This window comes from Cervus canadensis, chromosome 8, assembly GCF_019320065.1.
Source record: "Cervus canadensis isolate Bull #8, Minnesota chromosome 8, ASM1932006v1, whole genome shotgun sequence".
In the NCBI taxonomy this organism is placed as follows: Eukaryota; Metazoa; Chordata; class Mammalia; order Artiodactyla; family Cervidae; genus Cervus; species Cervus canadensis.
In genome coordinates this window covers 79137120-79162034 of record NC_057393.1, presented here as the reverse complement: position 1 = coordinate 79162034, position 24915 = coordinate 79137120, and the positions used below count along the sequence as shown (strand labels likewise).

General features: G+C 41.0%; 1 protein-coding gene across 4 annotated transcripts in view; it reads left to right on the top strand.

Moving 5' to 3' along the window:
* The first annotated feature begins 295 nt into the window (after nucleotides 1-295).
* Nucleotides 296-24915, top strand: part of BICC1 (BicC family RNA binding protein 1) — a 358569-nt gene continuing 333949 nt past the window's right edge. For 3 of the 4 annotated variants that reach the window (XM_043476923.1, XM_043476921.1, XM_043476922.1), the window contains exon 1: nucleotides 296-793. In XM_043476923.1, coding sequence (XP_043332858.1) covers nucleotides 304-793 — 490 coding nt within the window. In that variant the 5' untranslated portion in view covers nucleotides 296-303. The remainder of the gene's footprint in view (nucleotides 794-24915) is intronic. The other variant, XM_043476919.1, reaches the window with a different exon arrangement.

Genomic DNA, 24915 nt, shown 5'->3' with positions numbered 1-24915 from the left:
TACTGTTTGTAGGTCAAGAGAGGGGGAACTGTGTCTGTACTTCGAGTGAGTTCAGAAGGGTGCTGTGCTTGAACTCGGCGAGTGTCCGTGATGGAAGAACTGTGAAAGTATGTGTGTGGGACAAAATTCAGACGTGTAACCGCAGGAAAGTGGTAGTGCGTACGTGGTGAGTGTGTGCGCGCGAGTGTGTGCGCGAGCCAGGGGCTGCCCGCCCGCCCGCCGCGGCTCCCCGTGGGCCGGCCCGGCCAATGAGCGCGCGGCTGCAGGGGCGGCGGGCGGGGAGGGGGCGCCGGGGCCCTGCGGATGGAGGCGCGGGCGGCGCGGCGCGCTCATTCCGCGCGGGCGTTGCTGGCAGGGGGCGGTGCAGTCACTAGCCGGGGACCGGGGCCCGGACCCGGGGCGGCGGGCGGCGTAGGCGGCGCCGGGGACTGGGATGCGCATGGGATTCCGTGGCGGCAGCGTTGGCGTAGGCGTCGGCGGCCGCGGGGCCACGAGCTAGCGCCGCGGCGCGGGGAGCCAGTGAAGCCCGGCGGGCGAACGGAGGTGGCGGCGGCTCAGGCAGAACAGCGGCGGCAGCCGGAGCCAGAGCGCCGCGCGCCCACCATGGCCGCCCAGGGCGAGCCCGGCTACCTGGCGGCGCAGTCGGACCCGGGTTCCAATAGCGAGCGCAGCACGGACTCGCCCATGCCCGGCTCGGAGGACGACCTGGTCGCCGGGGCGCCCCTGCACAGCCCCGAGTGGAGCGAGGAGCGCTTCCGCGTGGACAGGAAGAAACTTGAGGCCATGTTACAAGGTAGGCATCCTTCCTGCGTTCTCGGACTCCCCGGCTGAGCCCCCGACACCTTCCCGAACATCCTCGTCCCGCGTCCCAGCGCCCGGCCCAAAGTCGACTTAGTTCCTCGTCCCTTCCCCCGCGGAGCCGAAGGACACCCAGGTAGTGGAGACCTCGCGGGAGTCCCCACCCTACCACGCCTCCCAGGTCTCCAGGCACCGGGAACCCTGTGCTAACTTAACCGGCTTCAGAAAAGCCGAAGGCCGTGTTTGTACTCGCGCGCCCAAGTTGCATTCTTGGACTTTGGAGATGCCAGCTTTAGTCTGGATACCTCGGTTGTGCCATCCGGACCCAGTCGGACGGCACAGAGTATGCGTGACACTCTCCTTATTCTTTGGCATTCTTGAATTCTAGCTCTGTCTCTTGTTTCTCTCCCTTGTCTTGTCAGTATCCACTTCCTCCAGCTGAGGGGCCTTGTCTCTCTATTGGGAAACGCTTCGCAGATGTCAAGGCTTAAGACAGGAGTTCCCGCCTCCCACCCTCCGCCCGGGAGTGAGAGGGGCCAGGATGGGGGTGAGCGGCCAAAGCGTGGGGATGGTGTCAGGGCAGTCTGCTGGGTTGGAGGGCAGTGTGTGTTCATCGCCTGACACGCTTATAAAACACATCTTGAGTTACACTTGGTTCATAAAAATCTTTCCGTATTATGGATGTCAGACTTTGCCTTTCACAACTTGGGATTTTTTTTTTTTTTAAACTCCCTCGTTTCTCTGGGACTTTCCCAGTCGTAACAGCTTTAACCATGTAGGACTGGGATCAAATTCTGATTCTTAGTGGGAGGATTGGGATTCTTAGAGTGAATACTAAAATGTCCAAGGTCATTTTGATCTTCTCTAAAAATGTTAATTACTAGCTTACTTGTAATCGCCACTGTGGCTCATTTCCGTCATCTAGAGAAATAAGGTTGGAGAAGGAAATGGCAACCCACTCTAGTATTCTTGCCTGGAGAATCCCGTGGATAGAGGAGCCTAGTGGGCTGCTGTCCATAGGGTCGCACAGAGTCGGACGGACTGAAGCGAGTTAGCATGCATGCCTGCATTGGAGAAAGAAATGGCAACCCACTCCAGTGTTCTTACTTGGAGAAGCCCAGGGACAGAGGAGCCTGGTGGGCTGCCGTCTATGGGGTCGCACAGAGTCGGACACGACTGAAGCGACTTAGCAGCAGCAGCAGCAGAGAAATAAGGTAGTTTGAATGATTGTTCTTCACATACCATAGAGGGACCAGGCATTTCTTTCACTGAGGGTGCAGTGGTGGATTCATTCAGTAGTTGGTGTCCTTAAGTCGGGGAGGATAGGAGCTTTCTAGACCTCTTTTGGCTTGTTGCATAACTTATTTCGACTTTATCAGTTAGTGCATCGAAATGTGGGAGCTCTTTAGCCCTCCATGGAAATGCAGTGGTTTTTTAGAACAATTAAGCAGGTTATTTTAAGACAGAACAAGATGTTTTCCAAAACAATAACTTGGTGGAAACAAATAGCAGGAGTATTTGGCAGGCGTTTTTTGGATGAGCTGTGAACTTGTCTCTCTTATTACTTATTTTTATTGATAAACCTCCCCTGTGCTTGTCCTGTCTCTGTCTTTCTCCCTCTTTTTTTCCTCTTGTAAATTATGTAACGTCCTAGGAGAGTTACTTCTGAGATAAACTTTTCATATAGGAATATTGCAAAGTAGATTTGGAAATTAAAACCCCAGTTGCATTTCAGTAACTTGTTTTAGTTACTTCATTTGTTCCATGGTTCTTTTTGCCTAGTTCCTATTTTAAAACAAAATATTAAATTTATTCAGAAAAAATATTGGTGTAAGATTGTTTAGGTTGAACTGTTAACACACATACCTCTCCTTTCAGCAAGTTTCTTGTTTGTTTTGTACATCTGGAGGGTTGTGAAGACAGATGGCTCTTCTAATAATACTATGTCTTCTTTACCTGTCTTGCCCATGCTTATACACACAGGCAAGTGATGTAAGCATCTAGGAAGCTCTCTTGCATAACCTGAGCTTTAGAAGTGGATTTCTTTTTTGAATTAATTTCCATTTAGAATAAAATGATATATGGGTGAGGCATGTTTAAAAATTTGAAGGCTCTTCCCATTTGTAGATATGATATTCTGACATGAGACAGTTTAAAATTGCTTTGTTGTGATAAAGTGTCTTAAGAGTTCGCATTTCTTCAGCAACCTACGCATTAATGGAATAGTCACACTTCAACTCCAAAGAAGTCTTTAATAATTTAATGTAGTGCTTTAACTTTTCACAGTCACTGGTAAGTGAATTACACCTTCTAGGAAAGTAAATTTGAACACATTTGACGATAGAACTCAGTGCACTGTGTACCAAGGCATTTTGTCATGCATGCTTCCCAGAGTCAAATTTTTAGAGCCACCAGGTTTTCTTTTTTTCGAAAATTTTTAATTGGAGGATAATTGCTTTACAATGTTGTGTTGGTTTCTGCCACACAACGATGTGAATCAGCCATAAATATACATATGTCCCCTCTCTCTTTGAACCTCCTTCCCACCCCGCACCCTATCCCACCCTTCTAGGTTGTCGCAGAACACTGGGTTGAGGTCCCTGTGTTATATGGCAACTTCCCACTAGCTACCTATTTTTACATATGGTAAGGTATATGTTTCAGTGCTACTCTCTGTATTTGTCTTGCCCTCTCCTTCCCCCACTGTGTCCACAAGTCTGTTCTCTATGTCTGCGTCTCTGTTCCTGCCCTGCATACAGGCTCATCGGTGCCATTTTTCTAGATTCCATGTATATGCATTAATATATGATGTTTGTTTTTCTCTTTCTGATTTGCTTCATCCTGTATAACAGTCTCTAGAGAACCACCATGGAATAATGAGTAAGACTAGTTTTCTGAACCAAACATAGTCATGTGTCTCATCACTTGATACTAGGTGGTTAAAGCAAGTGTGGGCAACTGGAATCACTCAAGAGTTAGGTTCAAATCACTGTGGAATCTTGGGACAGTTTGTGGACACCTCTCTGTCTCAATTTGCCTGTCTGTAAAATGGGACTGATGCTAGTATTATGCCTTTCTGTTGGAGTTTTGTGAGAATTAAAGGAGATAATGCCTAATGAACAAAAACTTGCCATACCATTTTGTAAACAGTAACAGCTTAATATATATCAGTGCCACTGAAGTTGCTTAGTTGTGTCTGACTCTTTGCGATTCCATGGACTGTAGCCTACCAGGCTCCTCCATCCATGGAATTTTCCAGGCAAGAGTACTGGAGTGGGTTGCCATTTCCTTCTCCAGGGATCTTCCCGACCTGGGGATTGAACCCAGGTCTCCTGCATTGCAGGCATTGCTTTACTGTCTGAGCCACCAGGGAAGCCCTAATATATATATATATATATCAGTTGCTTTTATTATTTCATTATTAATAATAATAAATACTATAGCATGGATTCAATCTATTTTTAATGCCTGGCACAATTTCTGACAGTCTATATTTGAATATCTAGGGAAAAAAGTTTGCATTTTTATAATTGCAGAAGTAAAATAGAGAATGAGGTAGGAGTTTGGAAAAGTCAACAAATATTTTAATATTGTTAGATGTCCTGGAGTAGGAAGCTTTTATTTTTGAAAAGTGCCAATTAAGAAAAGTCTGTATTTTCCTGGTTGGGTTTCTGATTATTGTGAATTTGGATTTGCCATTTTTCTTCACACAGTTGCCTTAAAATGTGTACAGTTTCCCAGTTTAAATCAGGATAAATAAGATTCTCTGCCTTTAAGTCTACATAGTGCAAATTGGTGATTATAATGCTTGGAATTTGTTTCCAGAGAGACTGTCCTGGGGGTAAGTTAATGTTTAATGGGTTGTATTTTTATTAGTAGAGAAATTCTTCTACGCAATGGACCAAAAATTCAGTGAGCTTAAAATACGGGCAATAGGGTAGTGGTTAAAGAAATGAATGCCATTCTTGGATGATCATTGACTCCCCAAAGAATTGATAACACATAGAATCCACTAGGGCTAAAAAATGCAGGAAAAAAATCACTAGTTTTTTATTTTTTGCTTTTGTTTTTTGGCTGATAATTACTTTGGAACAGCCATGCACAGTATCTGACATTTTTGCTTGAATCTAAATGAAGATTACTGATTTTATTACTCAACAGTTTTGTAAATGGAAATTCATTTTCAAGTTTAAGGTTTTGATGAGGGTGGTCGGCCTTGGTGTAAATACCATGGACAACATTATAATAATGAAGAAAAACTGTTCTTGATTTACTTAATACTGATATTCAGAATTTAGACTTCATACTTCATGTGGGGTAGTAGTATTGATCCAGTCAATTAAATGTGAGTTATGGTTTACAAAGAGGGCGAAGAGTGGTCTAGAGGAAGGTCTGGGAGAATGTAGGAAATCAGTGGGTAAGAAGAATCAGAAATATAGCCCTGGTGCTGGCCAACATTGAGAGACAAATATGGAATTTGTTAACTTTAGACTTTTCCTTTTTTTTCTTTTGGGATTGTTTTACATCTTATGATTATATTTTTACTTTTACATTGAAAAATGTATACACATGCCATGCAATTGAAAGCTCCTACGTGAAGTTTAGACTCACAGGCATTTTCAAAGTTCAGAATTCCTCATATATTATCGTAGAAAGAAGTATTGGCGGTGAATGAGGCAGTGACCTGTTTTTATGAATTGAGGTTAATGTCTGGTGGGCTTTTAGGATATTGCTGTTAAGGACTTTAAAAGCCATGTTTTGGGGACTTCCCTGGTGGTCCAGTCGTTAAGACTTTGCTTGCTTCCAATCAATGCAGGGAGCGTGGGTTTGATCCCTAGTTGGGGAGCTAAGATCCTACATGCCATGTGGCACAGCCAAAAAAAATTAAAAACGAAGCAAAACCTGTCTTTACATGTTGACAGTGATGGGCACAACAGGAATCTTTGACTGCTGTTTGCTTGAGGAACAGAACTAGTTACTAAAACAGCTGATTGCATGGTTGATTAAAAGTAAGAGCAGCAGTTATGTAATTACATATCTCTTTAATCTGGCAAACTTTAGTGAAGATTGTCTTATGATTTGGTAAATGGATAATAATTTTTTAGATGCTTTGTGAGAGAGATGAAGCCAAAATATATGAAAATGGAGGAGTGCTGAAAATGAAAACAAAGAAGAGCTAAGCTGGATAGAGTTTTCTAGCTAGGGCTTGATTAAAGCTAGTAAACATTAAGAACAGATGCAATAACTTTATGAAGCTTACTGGTTGAAGGCAAAGGACTCTTGGCCAGATCTGGATTTGAGTCCCGGTCTTACCTTTAAATAGGGAGCTTGAGAAAATTCATTACCTGCAGCCCATTTCTGAAAGAGGGTGATGTAGGATTCTGATGTAGGAGCATACCTACATCCTGTGGTGGCTGTGACTATTCAGAGAATAAAAGATGTATATAAAACATCACAGCGCTGACCACATGGGAAGTGCTGGATAAGTCACTAATACCCGTATTCATTATAAACTGTAGTTCATAAAGTGCACATTTTTCTATTGAAAATGAAGATCTAGTATACTGGAAAATGAATTAAATGAATTAAATAAATGGTTCATTTATTAAAATGATAAATGGGCATTCACAGCTACCTAAATATTATGACTGGCCTTTCTGGTAGCTCACAGTGTACCCGGCATATTAGCCCCTCGTGAAGGTGGTTGATGGCTGGATGGCATCACAGACTCGATGGACATGAGTTTGAGTAAACTCCGGGAGTTGGTGATGGACAGGGAGGCCTGGCGTGCTGCGATTCATGGGGTTGCGAAGAGTCAGACACGGCTGAGCAACTGAACTGAACTGAAGGTGGTTGAGTACATGATGAGTAAAGCTGTATTGGATATGAGTGCGGAGTTTTAGATTTTGTGCTGGATGATAGGTCTTTGCACTGTCTTTAGCTGTGATGGTTCTTGCCTTGAGAATTTTTCATTCCTTAAATGGTGTGAAGCCAGTCTCTTCTATTGTTTTTCCTAAAGATGAGCCTCAGAATCAGTTACTCTCCCTTGTGGTTTGATGTTGCTCTGAACATGTCATTCATTGGCGTCTTTGAAGAAAATGCTGGGGGCCTGGGATAACATATTCTATTTGCTCATCTATACAGTGGGGACCATGGTAGTCCTGTCTTCCGGGGTTGTTGTGAGCACAGAAGGAGGTGATGCGGGTGAAATGCTGAGCACAGGGCTAGGCACACAGTGTTTGGTCACAACAGCCCTGTGCCATGTGATGGAGAGGGATTTCAAAACACTAGAAAGCAAATGCTTGCCAGGACTTTTTTTTTTAAGATTTTTTTTTTTTTTTGATGTGGACCATTTAAAAAAGTTTTTATTGAATTTGTTACAGTGTTTTTTCTGTTTTTTTCTGTTTTGGTGTTTTGGCCTGGAGGCAGGTGGGATCCTAGCTCCCTGGCCAGAGATGGAACATGGGCCCCCTGCATTGGAAAGCAAAGTCTTAACCGCTGGACCACCAAGGAAGTCTTTCTCTCTTTTTAAAAAGCAAACAAAAAACAACTGCTGATGAATTGCCCCCGCCCACAGTGAAAGTCTTCTTCCAATCAGAGTAGTTTATTAGGATAAGTGTAGTAGAGTTAGAGAGCAGGACTGAAGGTTCAGACTGTTTTATAAGCTAAAGGAAAATACATCAGAGGTTGTAGAGTGCAGCAGTAAAGAGCTCGGGAACTGCTGTGGGGCTGACCTGGGTTGGGGTCCTAATTTTGACTTTTGTAGGGTCCTGGGAGGATGCTGTGACAGAGGCAGGGAGTCAGTGCTCTCCATCAGTCTTACCTCTGTGCAGACTTCTGGGACTTTGGTTAAGTTGATCATTGATAAGTTAAAACATACAAAGAGTTTGTCCTATCGATGATTTTAACAGGCAGGAATGTATCTGGCTGCGACTAACAGAAAACCCAACATAGAGTGGCTTAAACAAGCCAGGGGGTTATTTTCCCGTTGAAACAAAAATATCTGGGGCTGAGAGGTCGAGGCCCTAATAGCTACTCAAGGGCTTCAGGGAGCTAAATGACTCTCCCCCCGACCTTGGCCATCCCAACCGATGGCTGTGGCCTCATTGGTGCAGCCTGGCCAGGACTGTACCTTGAGATGAGTCTGTGGTCTCTGCAGGGAAGAGGGCAGAGAACAAAAATGGTTTTTTATTCAACATTTTGCCTTTTTATGTGACAAAGAATTCTCTCTCCTAGAACTTCCGTCTGTATTTCTTTGGCCACTCTTTGCTACAAGAGATTCTGGGAAAGAAAGTGACTTCATTTCCAGCTTCTCCTAGGAGGTGGCAAGGAGGAAGGGAATCAGAATGGATCCAGTGATCCAACCCATAGTTTCCCCACAAGGGGCAAAGCTGAAGTCATTGTGACAGACACACCAGGTTGTGCCTGATGTAAAAGCTTACCCGTGTCAGAGACTTTGACCTGCATTGATAACTCCTGGAAATCTAGATTATTTGGTAGTGTTTATGTTGGTGGAATTTCTTCTTGGCTTAGTTCAGGAATAAACCTAAAATCCAAAGAGAAAGCACCTTTGATCATGGAAAGTGGTTCTTGTGTTTTTACGCCTTTTAAAAAAAGGACTTAGGGCCAATAAGTACTGTAACTGCCATTTTCTCCTTTACTCTTTTCTGCCTGTCAAGTGTTTTGTTTTTTTTTTTATTTAAAATTATACAGCATAATACATCCATTTTACCTTTTTAGAAACATCTTATTATTTTTAATATATCTTATTAATAATCTTATTTTAAAAACATTATTTTTAATGTATTTTTAAGTTGAAGTATAGTTGATTTACAGTGTTGTGTTGATTTCTGCTGTATAGTAAAGTGACTCAGTTCTACACATACATTCTTTTTTCTTTTCTTCTCCATTATGGTTTAATCTCAGGATATTGAAAATAGTCCCCTCTGCTGTACAGTAGGGCCTTGTTGTTATCCTTTCCATATGTGGATAGTGTCCATGTACTAATCCCAAACTCCCAGTTCATCCCTCCCATTTTACCTTTTATTACTCTAAGATACTCCTTCTCTTCTCCCTCTTCCTTCTGGCTCACCACACATCTCAAGTTGCTTTTAAAATAGACTGGTTCAAAAAATAAAATAAGATAAAATAAAATAGACTGGTTCAGTGTAGTTCATACTTTTTCCCTTTAGGGTTTTCTTAGAGTGGTCACTGCAATAGCATCTGGCCAATGAAGCCAGAATTTGTTTAGAAAATGAAGTCATTTTGGAGGCAGTTTGATAATAGAATTATCATCAGATTTGTGCCATGTTTTGCTGTTTGAAATTGTCCAGAATGATGAGCTAATAAAAATACCAGTTCTTATCCTTAGTTTATACTGTTTATTTAAAAATCTAGACCTTGGAGAAGGCAACGGCAACCCACTCCAGTATTCTTGCCCGGAGAATCCCATGGACAGAGGAGCCTGGTGGGCTATAGTCCATGAGGCCTCAACAGTTAAGACACAACTTAGTGACTAAACCACCACCTAGACGGGTTAGCTGAGAACTAGAGCCACCTGGAAGTTAAGTGGGGGGTTGGACAGGGGTGCAGAGTTCTGTCTGGGGGAGACAGTAGCCCTGGACTGACTGGGCCAGGGAGCTGCCAGAGACACTGCTCAAGAAGTTGTTCCCAACAGGAGAAAGAGCAAGTTCAGATGTAGGCTTAGAAAAACAGGCAACTTGACCAAAGGCAGCAGATCAAGCCAGCCCAACTGGTTCATGAATGTAGTTTAATTAAATGAATCCGGATGGGAACAGAAATAGATTAAGGGACCACAGAGTGACTGGAAGAGTGGAGAAGGCTCAGCAGGGTCTGGCTGACCTCACCCGAAGTCTAGGTAAGGAATCTGGGACCAGGCAGAGAAAGGCCGTAAAGGCAACTTGGAAGTAGTTTGGGGAAGTTTTGGAAGGCAATCTGACTTCTCTTTGGAGGGTGTTTTGAGCTGGTTGGGTTAGCAGCCGAGAGAAATGGGATTGAAAATGGAATTGGGTCCTCTGTACCCTTGGTGTTGACCCAGCAAATATTTCTTAGTTGCCACTGGCCTGAAGAAGCTATGTTGTAAACTCTTTCATTCCTTTGATTGTGTACTTCATAACTCCTCTGCCCTGTTTCTTAATAAATGCTTTTGAAAAATGTGAAAAAAAAAATCTAGACCTTTAAAAATGCATGGCAGCGGGGTGGGGGGTTGGGGGGCTTCCCTGGTGGTTTAAGACTCCAAGCTCTCAATGCAGGGGGTCTAGGTTCAATCGCTGGTTGGAGAGCTAGATCCCACATGTGACAACTAAAGATCCCACATACTGCAACTAAGACCAGGTGCAGTCAAATAAATAAGTATTTTTTAAAAATGCATGGGATAATAGTGACCATAAATATTCCTTTAGGTAAAATGCTTAATAAACCACGTGAGATGAGGCACTGTTTCAATACTACTCCATAGTAGATTTGCAGTGTGTGGGGATGACCTTGGCAAGAAACCCTCATTCTGCTGCAAAAGCCATCACATTTGATTTTTAATCCTTGTGGCACCAGCATTTAATATCCAAAGTGCACAAACCATTAATAGACACATTTTGTGGATGTTATACTTTTATAAATCCATTTACTACCTAATAAGCTACTAATAACTGTAGCTGATGAAACCATTTATATTTGTAACACATATTAAATCCTGTTCCCATTTATGATACTGGCATGTAAAAAGATAATGATCACTTTCTAGCTCTGAAGTAGTTTTTCTGTAACTATGAATATGATAAATCATGTATTAGTCTGCATACTGAGTTGATCTGGAGCTTAAGTACATCTCTTGTATAGGAAGATGCTTAAACATAAGACTTGAAAATTAGCCATTGTGTTTTTTTTTTCAGATTTTGAAAGTAATACAAATTTATAGAATATTTGAAGATACAAACAGATGTAAAAAAAAACCCAAAAGGCATCCCTAAATCTAGAATCCAGCAGTAACCACTGATAATATTTTGGGTATTTTTTCCTGGTCTCTAAAAACTATGCTCACACATAATTTATTTTAGCAACAGATATTGAGTTCCTGCTACATGTCAGTTACAGTATAGGGCTTTGGTGGGGGGCGGGGCAGACAAAACCAAGATAGATACGGTTCTTACCCCTGTGTGATTTGTATCCCTAAAATTCTAAACTGGGATCATAACTCCCTTCTTTCAAGGAAATGGAAACCCACTCCAGTATTCTTGCCTAGAGAATCCCACGGACAGAGGGGCTGACAGGTTGTAGTCGATGGGGTCTCAAAGAGTTGGATACGACTGAGTGATAAACACTTTGGTATCATGGGTATTTTCCATCTCATTAAAGATTCTTGAAGAACAGGATTTTAAATAGCTCTATAATATTAACCTTGACATATGATTTGCTTAAATATGATGACTTTTTTTTTTTTTTGCTCAGACAGTAAAGAATCCGCCTGCAATTCAGGAGACCTGAGTTTGATCCCTGGGTCAGGAAGATCCCCTGGTGAAGGGAATGGCAACCCACTTCAGTATTCTTGCCTGGAGAATCCCACGGACAGAGGAGCCTGTTGGGCTACAGTCCATGGGGTCACAAAGAATTGGACACAACAGAGCAACTAACACTTCCACTTTATGACATTTTATAACATTTTTTAGGTGATCATTCATTGAGAGGAACCTAATGTTTCTATTCAAATTGTCCCAGATTCAGGTCCTGGCTCTATCATTTAATGGTTGTGGTGGTATTGTTTAATTGTTAAGTCTCCGCTGACTCTTTTGCTACTCCACAGGCTGTAGCTCACCAGGCTCCTCTGTCCATGGAATTTCTCAGACAAGAATACTGGAGTGGGTTGCCATGCCCTCCTCCAGGGGATCTTCCCGACCCAGGGATTGAACCCTTGTCTCTTGCATTGACAGGCAGATCCTTTACCTCTGAGACACCAGGGAAGCCCATTGGTTGTGTGGCCTGAGGCAAGTTAATAACTTCTCTGAGCCTCAGTCTTCTCATCGCTAAAATGGAATAAATATACTTTCTAGGTTATAAGAAAAACACTGTATATTAAACATGTACCAGTGTCATATGTAGTGTGATACTCAAGAATTAGCAGGTAATGAGTGTTAACACTGCTGCCCCAAGCCCTTTTTGCCTGAAAAACATTTTTTTCATCCTTAATTGTTCCCGTAGGAAAAATTCTTTATAGTGAAAATTTTAGCACAAAGGGAATAGACATTTTTAAGGCTTTTGATAGATTTGCAAAAATATTTTCTGGAAAGATTCATGGATTAGGCAGAAGAGACAGCAGATTTGTAGGCTGTCTGCTCCTTGTACCTGTGATCCCACAACCTGGCTTCAGTTAATGGTAGTGAGAGATTAGAAAATAACTGAATGACCAATCTAGAGTTAGAGTTCTGTTTGTTTCTTTCATCGAAAACTTTGATTGTTGTTTATCATAATCATTAGCATGTCTGGGAATCATATAAACTAAAACCAAAGAAGATTTGAATTCTTTTCTTCCTTTGATTCTCTTTACCCTAGAGTATAGCACAGCACCCTTGAACCTAGTGTGTGTGCACGCTAAGTTGCTTCAGTCTAGTCTGACTGTTTGTGACCCATGGACTGTAGCCTGCCAGGCTCCTCTGTGCATGGGATTCTTCAGGCAAGAATACTGGAATTGGTTGCTGTGCCCTCCTCCAGGGGATCTTCCCAACCCAGGGATCGAACCGGCATCTCTTCTGTCCCCTGCATTGGCAGGTGGGTTCTTTACCACTGGCGCCACCTAGCAGTAAAACATTCTCCACCCTGAAGCTTTAAACCATTAAACTACCTTGAAGCATTTTAGTCTAGGAGCATAATTTTTAACTGGCACATGTTTACAATGGCTTGCTGTAAGGAACTTGGGGGAAGAGCTCAAACCATATATTTCTGTGGAGGGAATGTACTGTTTTTATTATTGCATAGCAAGCTCAGGTTTGATTTTCTTACAGACTCCTATTAAGTCAGATGTCATAGATACCTATTTAGTATATTATGGGTTAGCTTAAGAGCACACTTTTTTTTTTTTATTGCAGCAATTTAAAAATCAATATAAGGGAAACTTTTAAAAAGAAAAATAATCATTTGTCATTTCGCTATCCTATAGCTGTTTTCATTTTTCTGCCTTGGAGTGTAATCCTTGGGAATTCCCTGGCTGTCCAGTGTTTAGGACTCCACACTTTCACTGCCGAGGATGTGGGTTTGATCCCTTGTCAGGGAACTAAGATCTCACAAGCTGCTCTGCTCAGCCAAAAAAAAAAAGAAAAAAAAGAGAAGTGTAGTCCTTGAGATACATCCGTGACTACTTGCATGGAGTTTATGTAGTTGTAGCACTGATTTTTGTATTCATCATTAATCTACTATATTAAATGTTTTTGTATTTCTAAGCACTTTTCAGAATTAAAATTTTATGGTTGGATAATGGTACATCTGATCAAAAAATTTTTTTTGCAGCTATAGACCACCTTATAGTGAATGTGAATTACATAGCTTTTTTCTCCTTTGGAACTATATTCCGAGGAAACAGTTTTGAGGAATATAGTTACTAAAGAATGGTGGTAATTTTGAAAGCCGCTGCCAGCTTTAATTGGGCGCTTGCTATGTGCAGTGTTCTGGTGCTTTATGCCTCTGCAGTCATTTCAGCCTCTCATGCAACAACACATGAGATGTAGGTGCTGTTTGGATCTTTGTTTTACAGACAAAAAGGCTGTAACTCCTGTGAATTTTTGGAATTCTGAGTGGATCTAGACACTAGTTTTCCTTGTTGTAGAGTCAAAGCTCTTGTACAGTGTGGAGACATATCAAATCTGGGTCTAGGATGATCAACTCTACTCCAGAACAGATTTCAGTGCTTCCTCATGAAATGCAGGGGAATGTGGTGGTAGGCACAGAGGTGGGTTGGGATTCTTGGTGAGAGTGCAGATGTTCCAAAGCACTACCTACCCTTGGGTTAGGTTTTCTGTGTTCCTTCCTTTGTGAAACAGGGATAATAGCACCTCTTATTGTGACGATTATGTGAAAATGTATGTAAAGTTGGCTCGCTGTTGCTGCCCTGTACCTAGTCTGTGTGTTTCAAACTCATCTCCTATTCTTCTGTAGCATCTAGCCCAGTGCTGTGAAAATACTTGTGTGTGTTTACAGAGTAAGTGACTCATGATGGATCTGGATTAAAGACTGTCCCATTAAAGACTGTCAATGCTGGTGGACCTGCATTGACCTCATAGGATGGAACTTTAAAGCTAAAGCATGTGCTTGACCTTAAGAAACACCAAATAGGGACATCCCTAGTGGTCCAGAGGTTAAGACTCTGCATTTCCACTGCAGGGAGTGTGGGTTCAATCCCTGGTCAGGGAACTAAGATCCCACATGCCCTATGGTTTGGCCAAAAATAAATAGATAAATAAAACCTTAAAAAAAGACACCAAATAGTTTTGCCTTATTTAAGTAAGTAAGGCAGAGTAATTCTCCACATGCAAGGTAGTCTTTTTGCACCTTCGAGTCTAGTAGAATGTTATATTACTAGTGATAATATATGAATGTGGCGTTTTGATGAGGATATGCGAAACTTCATTCAAGCGAGGTTTGTGTCTATGTCTGAACTACATTAGTTTTACAAATTGAAATTTGTCAAAGTGAATATAATTTTTCAATGTATTTGGTTACAGATTATCTTATTCTTAGAATAATACATTTCCAGATACTTGTTTAAATATGATTTAAAAGCATCTAAGTAAGAGATGGTTTTTTATGTTAGTTTGTTCATTACACGAGGATATTCATTAAGGTATTTTGGGTAGGAGCAAGATAAACCACTTCTCCCAATAGAGTGGATGACTTGAGCAACTTGAGTTCATGACCTGTCTTTCCCCTGACACTGTCACCTTGTACAAGTCACTTAACCTCTTAGGGTTTGAATTAGATGCCCCCTAAAATCCTTTCCATCCAACAGGATTCTCGGTCTTTTGCACAGTTTGCAATATAAACCCAGTATTAATGGCATGTGATGTTAGAGGCTAACTCAGCTATACATCTATAAGTAGTTTTGGTAGGAGTTTGCTTTGATCTGAATCATACACATGAGCATTCACAGCAAATGGGGAAGATGGTGAAATGAAAATAGTTGCAGTATCTTTGGAGGAGCAAGTATTCCCAAGACAGCTGACCACAAGCTCTGCTTTCTGACATCTTGGCAGTCAGGTTTATAGTGCCCTGTATTCTGTGGGCTCAGTGTTAGCTAATGTAAGGGTTTCTGCAGTAATTGAGTAGGAAGGACAGTGTACATAACTGAGACTTGTTGGTATTGACATATTGTGTTAGATGAACAAAGGAGATTGTGTGCTTCCCCAAGTAGCATCTTCTTGTCACATTTTCCTTCCTCCTTTGCCAATGTGTCCAGTTACCAAGTTTCATGTGCCAGGGTTTATATCTGTCATAGAAACCACTAGAGAAATGTAGCTGGGAAACATAATAATGTACGACTATTCATGACCCCATGGACTGTAGCCCACTAGGCTCCTCTGTCCATGGGATTCTCCAGGCAAGAGTGGAATGGATAGCCATTCCCTTCTCCAGGGGATCTTCCTGACCAGGGATCAAATCCAAGCCTCCTGCATTGTAGGCGGACTCTTTACCATCTGAGCCACCAGGGAAGCCCTAATGTTCATTAGAGGAAAATCTCAATTAAAAAGACATCTGTATGCCCACATTTTAAGTATTTTCAGAATTGATTTAATTGTGTATTGATTATTGAGAACAAACACAATATTTCTTATCTTGTACAGAATACCAATGAAGCTTGTATTATTTAAGTTTTGAGTTGATTCCTTTATCATATTCTGAACTTATGAAGTACCATTCAAAGTCATATTGTGGCAGGCTTTTATTTTTTTTAAATTGCTTGATTATACTGATTTACTTTTAAAAAGTCAGGAAAATGTATGTTTAGCTTCAGTATTGGAGGAGCAGCCATATAAAGAAATGTTTCAGTCCAGGGGGAATGTTTTTCTGAAAAAAATTTTTATATGGGAAATAGAAATCCAAGATACAGAGTTTTAATTTTCTTATAGGGCTCTATAATTTAGTAAAACATTGCTGGCAGACATATTGTCACCTCAAAAGAAAGATTGCTTCAAAAATACATTTACAGGGAGTTCCCTGGAGATCCGGTGGTTAGGACTTGGTGTTTTCACTGCCAGGTTCAGTCCCTGGTCGGGGAACTAAGATCTCACAAGCTGTGCAGCACAGCTCCCCAAATTATCAGCAGTGAATGGATATCTGGGATGCATTATCTATGGAAAGTTTATTTGACCAAGTCTAAGCAAGTAGGATTGAACAAAAAAATAGAAAAATGGATTTAAATATGAAGGAAGTTCTGCATAAATGATTAGCTTTTCAAGCTTGTGAAAATTGTCTCTCATAATAAATCATTCAGGAATAGCAAGGCTATTTGAAAAACCTATTGGGAAATTATTGTATGTGTTAAACTCATGATGTCATGCATTGGGGACTGCACAGTGAATGAGGCCTTTTACCTTTAAAAAGAATACAATCTAGTAGAAAAGAAAATCTACCTAAACTTGTTAATAGGAAAGAAAAGGACATCCCATAGAATAAGGCTGTATGTACTTAATGTGCATCTTAGTCTGGGGTTGCCTACCTCTATCCCACAAGATAAAGGCTTGTTATAACTAGTTATTTGGGAAGTGCTCTCAAAGAGAGGAAGTGAGGGAATAAAGGGAGTCATATGGGGAAGAAGGCAAAGCCAATACAATGATGCATAGTTGACTCCGTTACCTCTGAGGGTAATTGCTGTTTCTGGTGAGTTCCAGAGTCTGCATCCCTGAATCATACATCTAAGTGACTGTGAAAGAATCATTTGTTTATCAACTTCTGTCCCTCTTTGAAGAGGATTGAGGATTCCCAGGTTGCTCAGTGGTAAAGAATCTGCCTGCCAATGCAGGAGGTGCTGGTTTGATCCCTGGGTCAGAGAGATCCCCTGGAGTAGGAAATGGCAACTCACTCAAGTATTCTTGCCTGGAAACTCCCATAGACAGAAAGCCTGGCAGGTTACAGTCCATAGTGTTGCAAAGAGTTGGACACGATGGAGCAACTGAGCGCATGCATGTACACACACACACACACACACACACACACACGGTTGCCTCATGAGGTTTACCTCTTTACTTCTGAGTTACATACACGTGACACCTACCAGCCTCTGAAGACATCTGACAGACTCCCAGAGCAGGAAGTGAGAAGTCTGTTTACTGTTTGAGGTGAGGTGCTCTCCAGTACAAAGTCAGTTTACACGTGAACAGAGCCATTTACTGTAGCCTGACTGGAATCAGAGATAAAGTGGTGGGTGAGAGGGTATGAGTATGATATCTTCATAAACTTTAAATGCAAAAAGAAAAAAAAGGGAGAGAGAGAAGTGGATGTTTAAAATGTTACATATTCTTTGTTCTAAATCAAAGTTGTTACTATAAATTCTTGGTGACTTCTATTGTGTGTGTTTCTGTTGAGTTTGCTGTAATGTGAGATTGTAGAAATAAACCTTTCTGTGGTCAGAAAGATGGTGGAATAAGAAGCTCCAGAACTCACTCTCTGACAGAAACACTGACTTAATAACAGTATACAACTCAAAAGTCATCATGAGAATGCCTCTACAAGCTCAAAGACAAGAATAGCAGCAGTGAAATGGGTTAGCTAAGTGGTTTCATTTCATCTACACCAGCCCCTTTCCTAAGCTAGCAAAGCTAGCAATTGGGAGAAAAAGCCCAATTTGCTGCTTCTCCCTTGGAATGGAAAGAGAATAGTGGAACATACCTTTGACTTTCCAGCTTTTAGGGGAACTACCAGAGGGATTGGTTTTTATCTTGCCTGACTTGGAGTACTGATGAGGGCTCTGGCTTGGTTTTGTTGCCTGAAGACGTCGGTGTCTGAGAACCTGCAGTACTGCAGACAGACATTAGAGGGAGCAAGAGACTCATGAAAAAGAAATCTGCAGACTTACTTTCTCCCAGCATGCCCAGAGAAGAGGCAAACCTTCTGAAAGGTTTGAAAGGCCTCCAGAATCTGTTGCTGGGATGATTGATGGAAGTCTTCCTCCGTGAGGCCAATCTATAAAGACTGGGAGAGGTGGCTGTTTTTTTAAGTGAAAAATCCTAAGAAAGATAACAAGGCAAATAACACGGCACACAAAAAAGCAAAACATGAACCAATCAAGTGGATGAAATAAACCTTAAGCCGACCCTGAGGAAATAAAGATCTGTGAATTACCCGACAAAGAAGTCAAAATAATAATTTTAAAGAACCTCAGTGTACCACAAGAGAACACAGTAAATAAAATAAGCAGAGCAATGTATGAACAAAGTGAGAATATCAACAAAGAGAAACTATAAAAAAGAACCAAACAAATTCTGGAGCCAAAGGATACAATAACTGAATTGAAAAATTCACTAGAGGGGTTCAACATCAGAGTTGGTCAGGCGGAAGAAAGAATCAGTGACTTTAAGACAGTTCATTTGAAATTATTGATTCAGAGGAATGAAGAAGAGAAAAAGAAGAAGAAAAGTGAAAAAAGCCTTAGGGATTTATGGACCAATATATACTATAAGAGGAGAGAGAGATAAGCAGACAGCTTCTTTGAAGAAATAATGGCAGGAAACTTCCCAAATCTAAGGAAGGAAATGAACATCCAAATTCAAGAAGCTTAAGAGAGTCCAACTAGGATGAACCCAAAAATGTCCATACAAAATGATCAAACAATCAGAAATCAAAGACTGAGAATCTTGAGAGAAACGAGAGAAAAGTAACTTCTTATGTCACAAGGGAACTCGTATAAGATTATAAGTAGATTTCTTAGCAGAAATATTATAGGTCAGAAGGGAGTGGAATGATCTATTCAAAGAAAGAAGGAAAAAAACTTGTCAGCTAAAAATGCTATATTCAGCAAAACTACCCTTCAGAAGTTAAAGGGAAATAAAGACCTTCCTGGACAAATAAAACCCAAGGGAGTTCATAATCACTAAAACATATGAAATAAGTTCTCTGGTAAAGGAAATTCCTATAATAGATGCACAAAAGAAAATGGGAAAGGAATAAAAACATGTCACTATCTATATTGCAAACTCTATCAAAATTTCAATGATATATTTGAAGACATAGAAAAAAATAAAAAATTCATACAGAATCTCGAAGGATCCCAAATAGTGAAACCAGTCTTGAGAAAGAAGTACAGAGTTGGAAGCCTCACACTTCCTGACTTCAAACACATTACAAAGTTACAGTGGTCAAAACACAGTTGAGGGTTTCCTTGGTGGTCCAGTGGTTAAGAATCTGCCTTATAATGCAGGGGGCATGGGTTCGATCCCTGGTCTGGGAAGATCCCACATCCAGCGGAGCAACTGAGCCCGTGAGCCACAACTACTGAATCCACACTCTAGAGACTGAGAGCTACAACTGCTGACCCTCCATGCCTAGAGCCTATGCTCTGCAACAGGAGAGAAGCCACCACAATGAGAAGTCTGTGCACTGCAACAAAGAGTAGCCCCCACTCACCACAACTAGAGAAAGCCCACGTGCAGCAGGGAAGACCCACCACTGCAAAAAAAAAAAATCTTAAAAATGCCCATAATTGTACTAGCATAAAGACAGAAATAGAGACAACAGAGAGCCCAGAAATAAGCCTTCTCATTGACAAAGGTGCTAAGGCTATACAATGGGAAAGGATAGTCTCTTCAACAAGTGGTGATAAGAAAACTGGATACCCACATTGAAAAGGATTAACATGGACCCTTACTTTTCACCGTATATAAAAATTAACTCAAAATGAATTAAAGACCTAGGAGGATAGAAATTATTTCAAACATCTTTTCTGACCACAATGGTATAAAACTGGAAATCAGACATAGCAAGAAAAATGGGGAAAGAACAAATACATGGAGACTAAACAACATGCTACTAAAAAACCCAATGGGTCAACAGTGAAATCAAAGAAGAAGCAGAAAATACTCTGAGACAAATGGAAGTGAAAACTCAACCTTACAAAATCTATGGGATGCAGCAAAAGCAGTTCTAAGAGGGAAGTTCATAGTGATTCCAGACTTCCTCAAGAAACAAGAAAAGTCACATAAGCACCCTAACCTATTATTACCTGAAAGACTTTGAAAAAGAAGAGTGAAGAAAACTCAAAGTCAGAAGAAGGAAAGATATGATAAAAGATTGGCAAGGAGTTGGTGGCTGCATCACTTTGTGATAGAGACATAGTCTTGCTGGGCTGGGATGAGCTGAGCTCCTGGAGGAGGCAGGGGAGCCGAGCGGGTGCCGTGGCCAGTACAGCGGTAGCAGTTGGACTGACCATTGCTGCTGCAGGATTTGCAGGCCATTACTCTCTGCAAGCCATGAAGCATATGGAGCCTCAAGTAAAACAAGTTTCTCAGTCTACTGAAATCTGCCTTCAGTGACACCAATTACAGAGGTGGGTTTGAACCCCAAATGACAAAATGGGAAGCAGCATTAATATTAGGTGTAAGTCTTCTTATATAGAGGCCACAATCAATGAAGCTAAAGATTTACTAGGAGGTCAAACTAAAAAATGAAGTAAATGTATGATGACTTTTAAGTTCTTAAAGTACCAGGTTTTTATAATAAAATAACTTTAAAGCTACGAATTTCAAAAATGATTTAGCACAAGCTAAATCAAAACCTTGGTATAAACTTATCATATGATCCAGCAGTCCTGCTTCTGGGTATATATACAAGAGAGTTGAAAACAACATCCCAGAGATAGCTTTATACCCATGTTCATTACAGGATTATTCACAATAGCCAAGAGTTAGAAGCAAATGTTCATCAGCAGATGAATGGATAAAGAAAAGATGGTATGTACATACAACAGGACATAACTCACATTTAAAAGGAGGGAAATCCATGTTACAACATGGATGAAGCTTGAGGACATTATACGAAATGAAAAGTGAAGTAAGCCATACAAATATTGTATGATTCCACTTATAAGAAGCATCAAAGATAGTCAGTCTTAGAAACATAGAGTATAGTGGTGGTGTATGAGGCTGAGGGGAGGGGAGCAGAGAGTCCTTAGTGGTTATGGCATCCATTTTCAAAGATGAGGAACTTCTAGAGATCTGATGCATGACACTGTGCATACAGTTAACACTTCTGTACTGTATATTTAAGAAAAGTTCAGTTCTGTCACTCAGTTGTGTCCAACTCTTTGCGACCCCATGGACTGCAGCACGCCAAGCTTCCCTGTCCATCACCAATTGCCGGAGCTTACTCAAATTCATGCCCATTGAGTTGGTGATGCCATCCAACCATCTCATCCTCTCTCATCCCCTTCTCCTCCCACCTTCACTCTTTCCCAGCATCAGGGTCTTTTCCAGTGAGTCAGTTCTTTGCATCAGGTGGTCTAAGTATTGGAGTTTCAGCTTCAGCATTAGTCCTTCCAATGAATATTCAGGACTGATTTCCTTTAGTATGGACTGGTTTGATCTCCTTGCAGTCCAAGGGACTCTCAAGAGTCTTCTCCAACACCACAGTTCAAAAGCATCAATTCTTCGGTGCTCAGCTTTCTTTATAGTCCAACTCTCACATCCATACATGACTAGTGGAAAAACCATAGCTTTGACTAGGTGGACCTTTGTTGGCAAAGTAATGTCTCTGCTTTTTAATATGCTGTCTAGGTTGGGCATAACTTTTCTTTTAATTTCATCTTTTAATTTCATGGCTGCAGTCACCATCTGGAGTGATTTTGGAGCCCAAGAAAATAAAAGTCTGTCACTGTTTCCATTGTTTCCTCATCTATGTGCCATGAAGTGATGGGATCGGATGCCATGATCTTAGTTTTCTGAATGTTGAGTTTTAAGCCAACTTGTTCACTCTCCTCTTTCACTTTCATCGAGAGGCTCTTTAGTTCTTCTTCACTTTCTGCCCTAAGGGTGTCATCTGCATATCTGAGGTTATTGGTATTTCTCCTGGAAATCTTGATTCCAGCTTGTGTTTCATCCAGCCCAGCATTTCTCATGATGTACTCTGCATATAAGTTAAATAAGCAGGGTGACAGTGTACAGTCTTGATGTACTCCTTTCCTGATTTGGAACCAGGATGTTGTTCCATGTCCAGTTCTAACTGTTGCTTCCTGACCTGCATACAGATTTCTCAAGAGGCAGGTCAGGTGGTAAGGTATTCCCATCTCTTGAAGAATTTTCCACAGGTTGTTGTGATCCACACAGTCAAAAGCTTTGGCATAGTCAGTAAAACAGACGTAGATGTTTTTCTGGAACTCTCTTGCTTTTTTGATGATCCAATGGATGTTGGCAATTTGATCTCTGCTTCCTCTGTGGTTTCTAAGTCCAGCTTGAACATCTGGAAGTTCACAGTTCACATACTGTTGAAGCCTGGCTTGGAGAATTTTGAGCATTTCTTTGCTAGCATGTGAGATGAGTGCAGTTGTGTAGTAGTTGAGCATTCTTTGGCATTACCTTTCTTTGGGATTGGAATGAAAACTGACCTTTTCCAGTCCTGTGGCCACTGCTGAGTTTTCCAAATTTTCTGGCATATTGAGTGCAGCACTTTCACAGCATCATCTTTCAGGATTTGAAATAGCTCAACTGGAATTTCATCACCTCCACTAGCTTTGTTCATAGTGATGCTTCCTAAGGCCCGCTTGGCTTCGCATTCCAGGATGTCTGGCTCTAGGTGAGTGATCACACCACCATGGTTATCTGGGTCATGAAGATCTTTTTTGTATAGTTCTCCTATGTATTGTTGCTACCTCTTCTTAATATCTTCTGCTTCTGTTAGGTCCATACCATTTCTGTCCTTTATTGTGCCCATCTTTGCATGAAATATTCCCTTGATACCTCTAATTTTCTTTTTTTTAAATTTTTTTTTATTTTTTTATTAGTTGAAGGCTAATTACTTCACAACATTTCAGTGGGTTTTGTCATACATTGATATGAATCAGCCATAGATTTACACGTATTCCCCATCCCGATCCCCCCTCCCACCTCCCTCTCCACCCGATTCCTCTGGGTCTTCCCAGTGCACCAGGCCCGAGCACTTGTCTCATGCATCCCACCTGGGCTGGTGATCTGTTTCACCATAGATAGTATACATGCTGTTCTTTTGAAACATCCCACCCTCACCTTCTCCCACAGAGTTCAAAAGTCTGTTCTGTATTTCTGTGTCTCTTTTTCTGTTTTGCATATAGGGTTATCGTTACCATCTTTCTAAATTCCATATATATGTGTTAGTATGCTGTAATGTTCTTTATCTTTCTGGCTTACTTCACTCTGTATAATGGGCTCCAGTTTCATCCATCTCATTAGGACTGGTTCAAATGAATTCTTTTTAATGGCTGAGTAATATTCCATGGTGTATATGTACCACAGCTTCCTTATCCATTCATCTGCTGATGGGCATCTAGGTTGCTTCCATGTCCTGGCTATTATAAACAGTGCTGCGATGAACATTGGGGTGCACGTGTCTCTTTCAGATCTGGTTTCCTCAGTGTGTATGCCCAGAAGTGGGATTGCTGGGTCATATGGCAGTTCTATTTCCAGTTTTTTAAGAAATCTCCACACTGTTCTCCATAGTGGCTGTACTAGTTTGCATTCCCACCAACAGTGTAAGAGGGTTCCCTTTTCTCCACACCCTCTCCAGCATTTATTGCTTGTAGACTTTTGGATAGCAGCCATCCTGACTGGCGTGTAATGGTACCTCATTGTGGTTTTGATTTGCATTTCTCTGATAATGAGTGATGTTGAGCATCTTTTCATGTGTTTGTTAGCCATCTGTATGTCTTCCTTGGAGAAATGTCTGTTTAGTTCTTTGGCCCATTTTTTGATTGGGTCATTTATTTTTCTGGAATTGAGCTGCAGGAGTTGCTTGTATATTTTTGAGATTAATCCTTTGTCTGTTTCTTCATTTGCTATTATTTTCTCCAAATCTGACGGCTGTCTTTTCACCTTACTTATAGTTTCTTTTGTAGTGCAAAAGCTTTTAAGTTTCATTAGATCCCATTTGTTTATTTTTGCTTTTATTTCCAATATTCTGGGAGGTGGGTCATAGAGGATCTTGCTGTGATTTATGTCGGAGAGTGTTTTGCCTATGTTCTCCTCTAGGAGTTTTATAGTTTCTGGTCTTACATTTAGATCTTTAATCCATTTTGAGTTTATTTTTGTGTATGGTGTTAGAAAGTGTTCTAGTTTCATTCTTTTACAAGTGGTTGACCAGTTTTCCCAGCACCACTTGTTAAAGAGGTTGTCTTTTTTCCATTGTATATCCTTGCATCCTTTGTCAAAGATACGGTTGTCCATAGTACATGGATTTATCTTCTGGGCTTTCTATTCTGTTCCATGATCTATTATTCTTCTGTGTGCCAGTACCCATCATATACTGTGGCTTTGTAGTAGAGTCTGAAGTCAGCAGGTTGATTCCTCCAGTTCCATTCTTCTTTCTTCAAAAAGATTAACTTTGGCTATTCGAGGTTTTTTTGTATGTCCATACCAAATGTGAAATTGTTTGGTCTAGTTCTTGAAAAATACCGTTCGTAGCTTGATAGGGATTGCATTGAATCTAAGTTGCTTTGGTAGAATAGCCATTTTGACAATATTGATTCTTCCAATCCATGAACACGGTATGTTTCTCCATCTGTTTGTGTCCTCTTTGATTTCTTTCATCAGTGTTTTTATAGTTTTCTATGTATAGGTCTTTTGTTTCTTTAGGTAGATATACTCCTAAGTATTTTATTCTTTTTGTTGCAATGGTGAATGGTATTGTTTCCTTAAGTTCTCTTTCTGTTTTTTCATTGTTAGTATATAGGAATGCAAGGGATTTCTGTGTGTTAATTTTATATCCTGCAACTTTACTATATTCTTTGATTAGCTCTAGTAATTTTCTGGTAGAGTCTTTAGGGTTTTCTATGTAGAGGATCATGTCATCTGCAAACAGTGAGAGTTTCACTTCTTCTTTTCCTATCTGGATTCCTTTTACTTCTTTTTCTGCTCTGATTGCCGTGGCCAAAACTTCCAACAC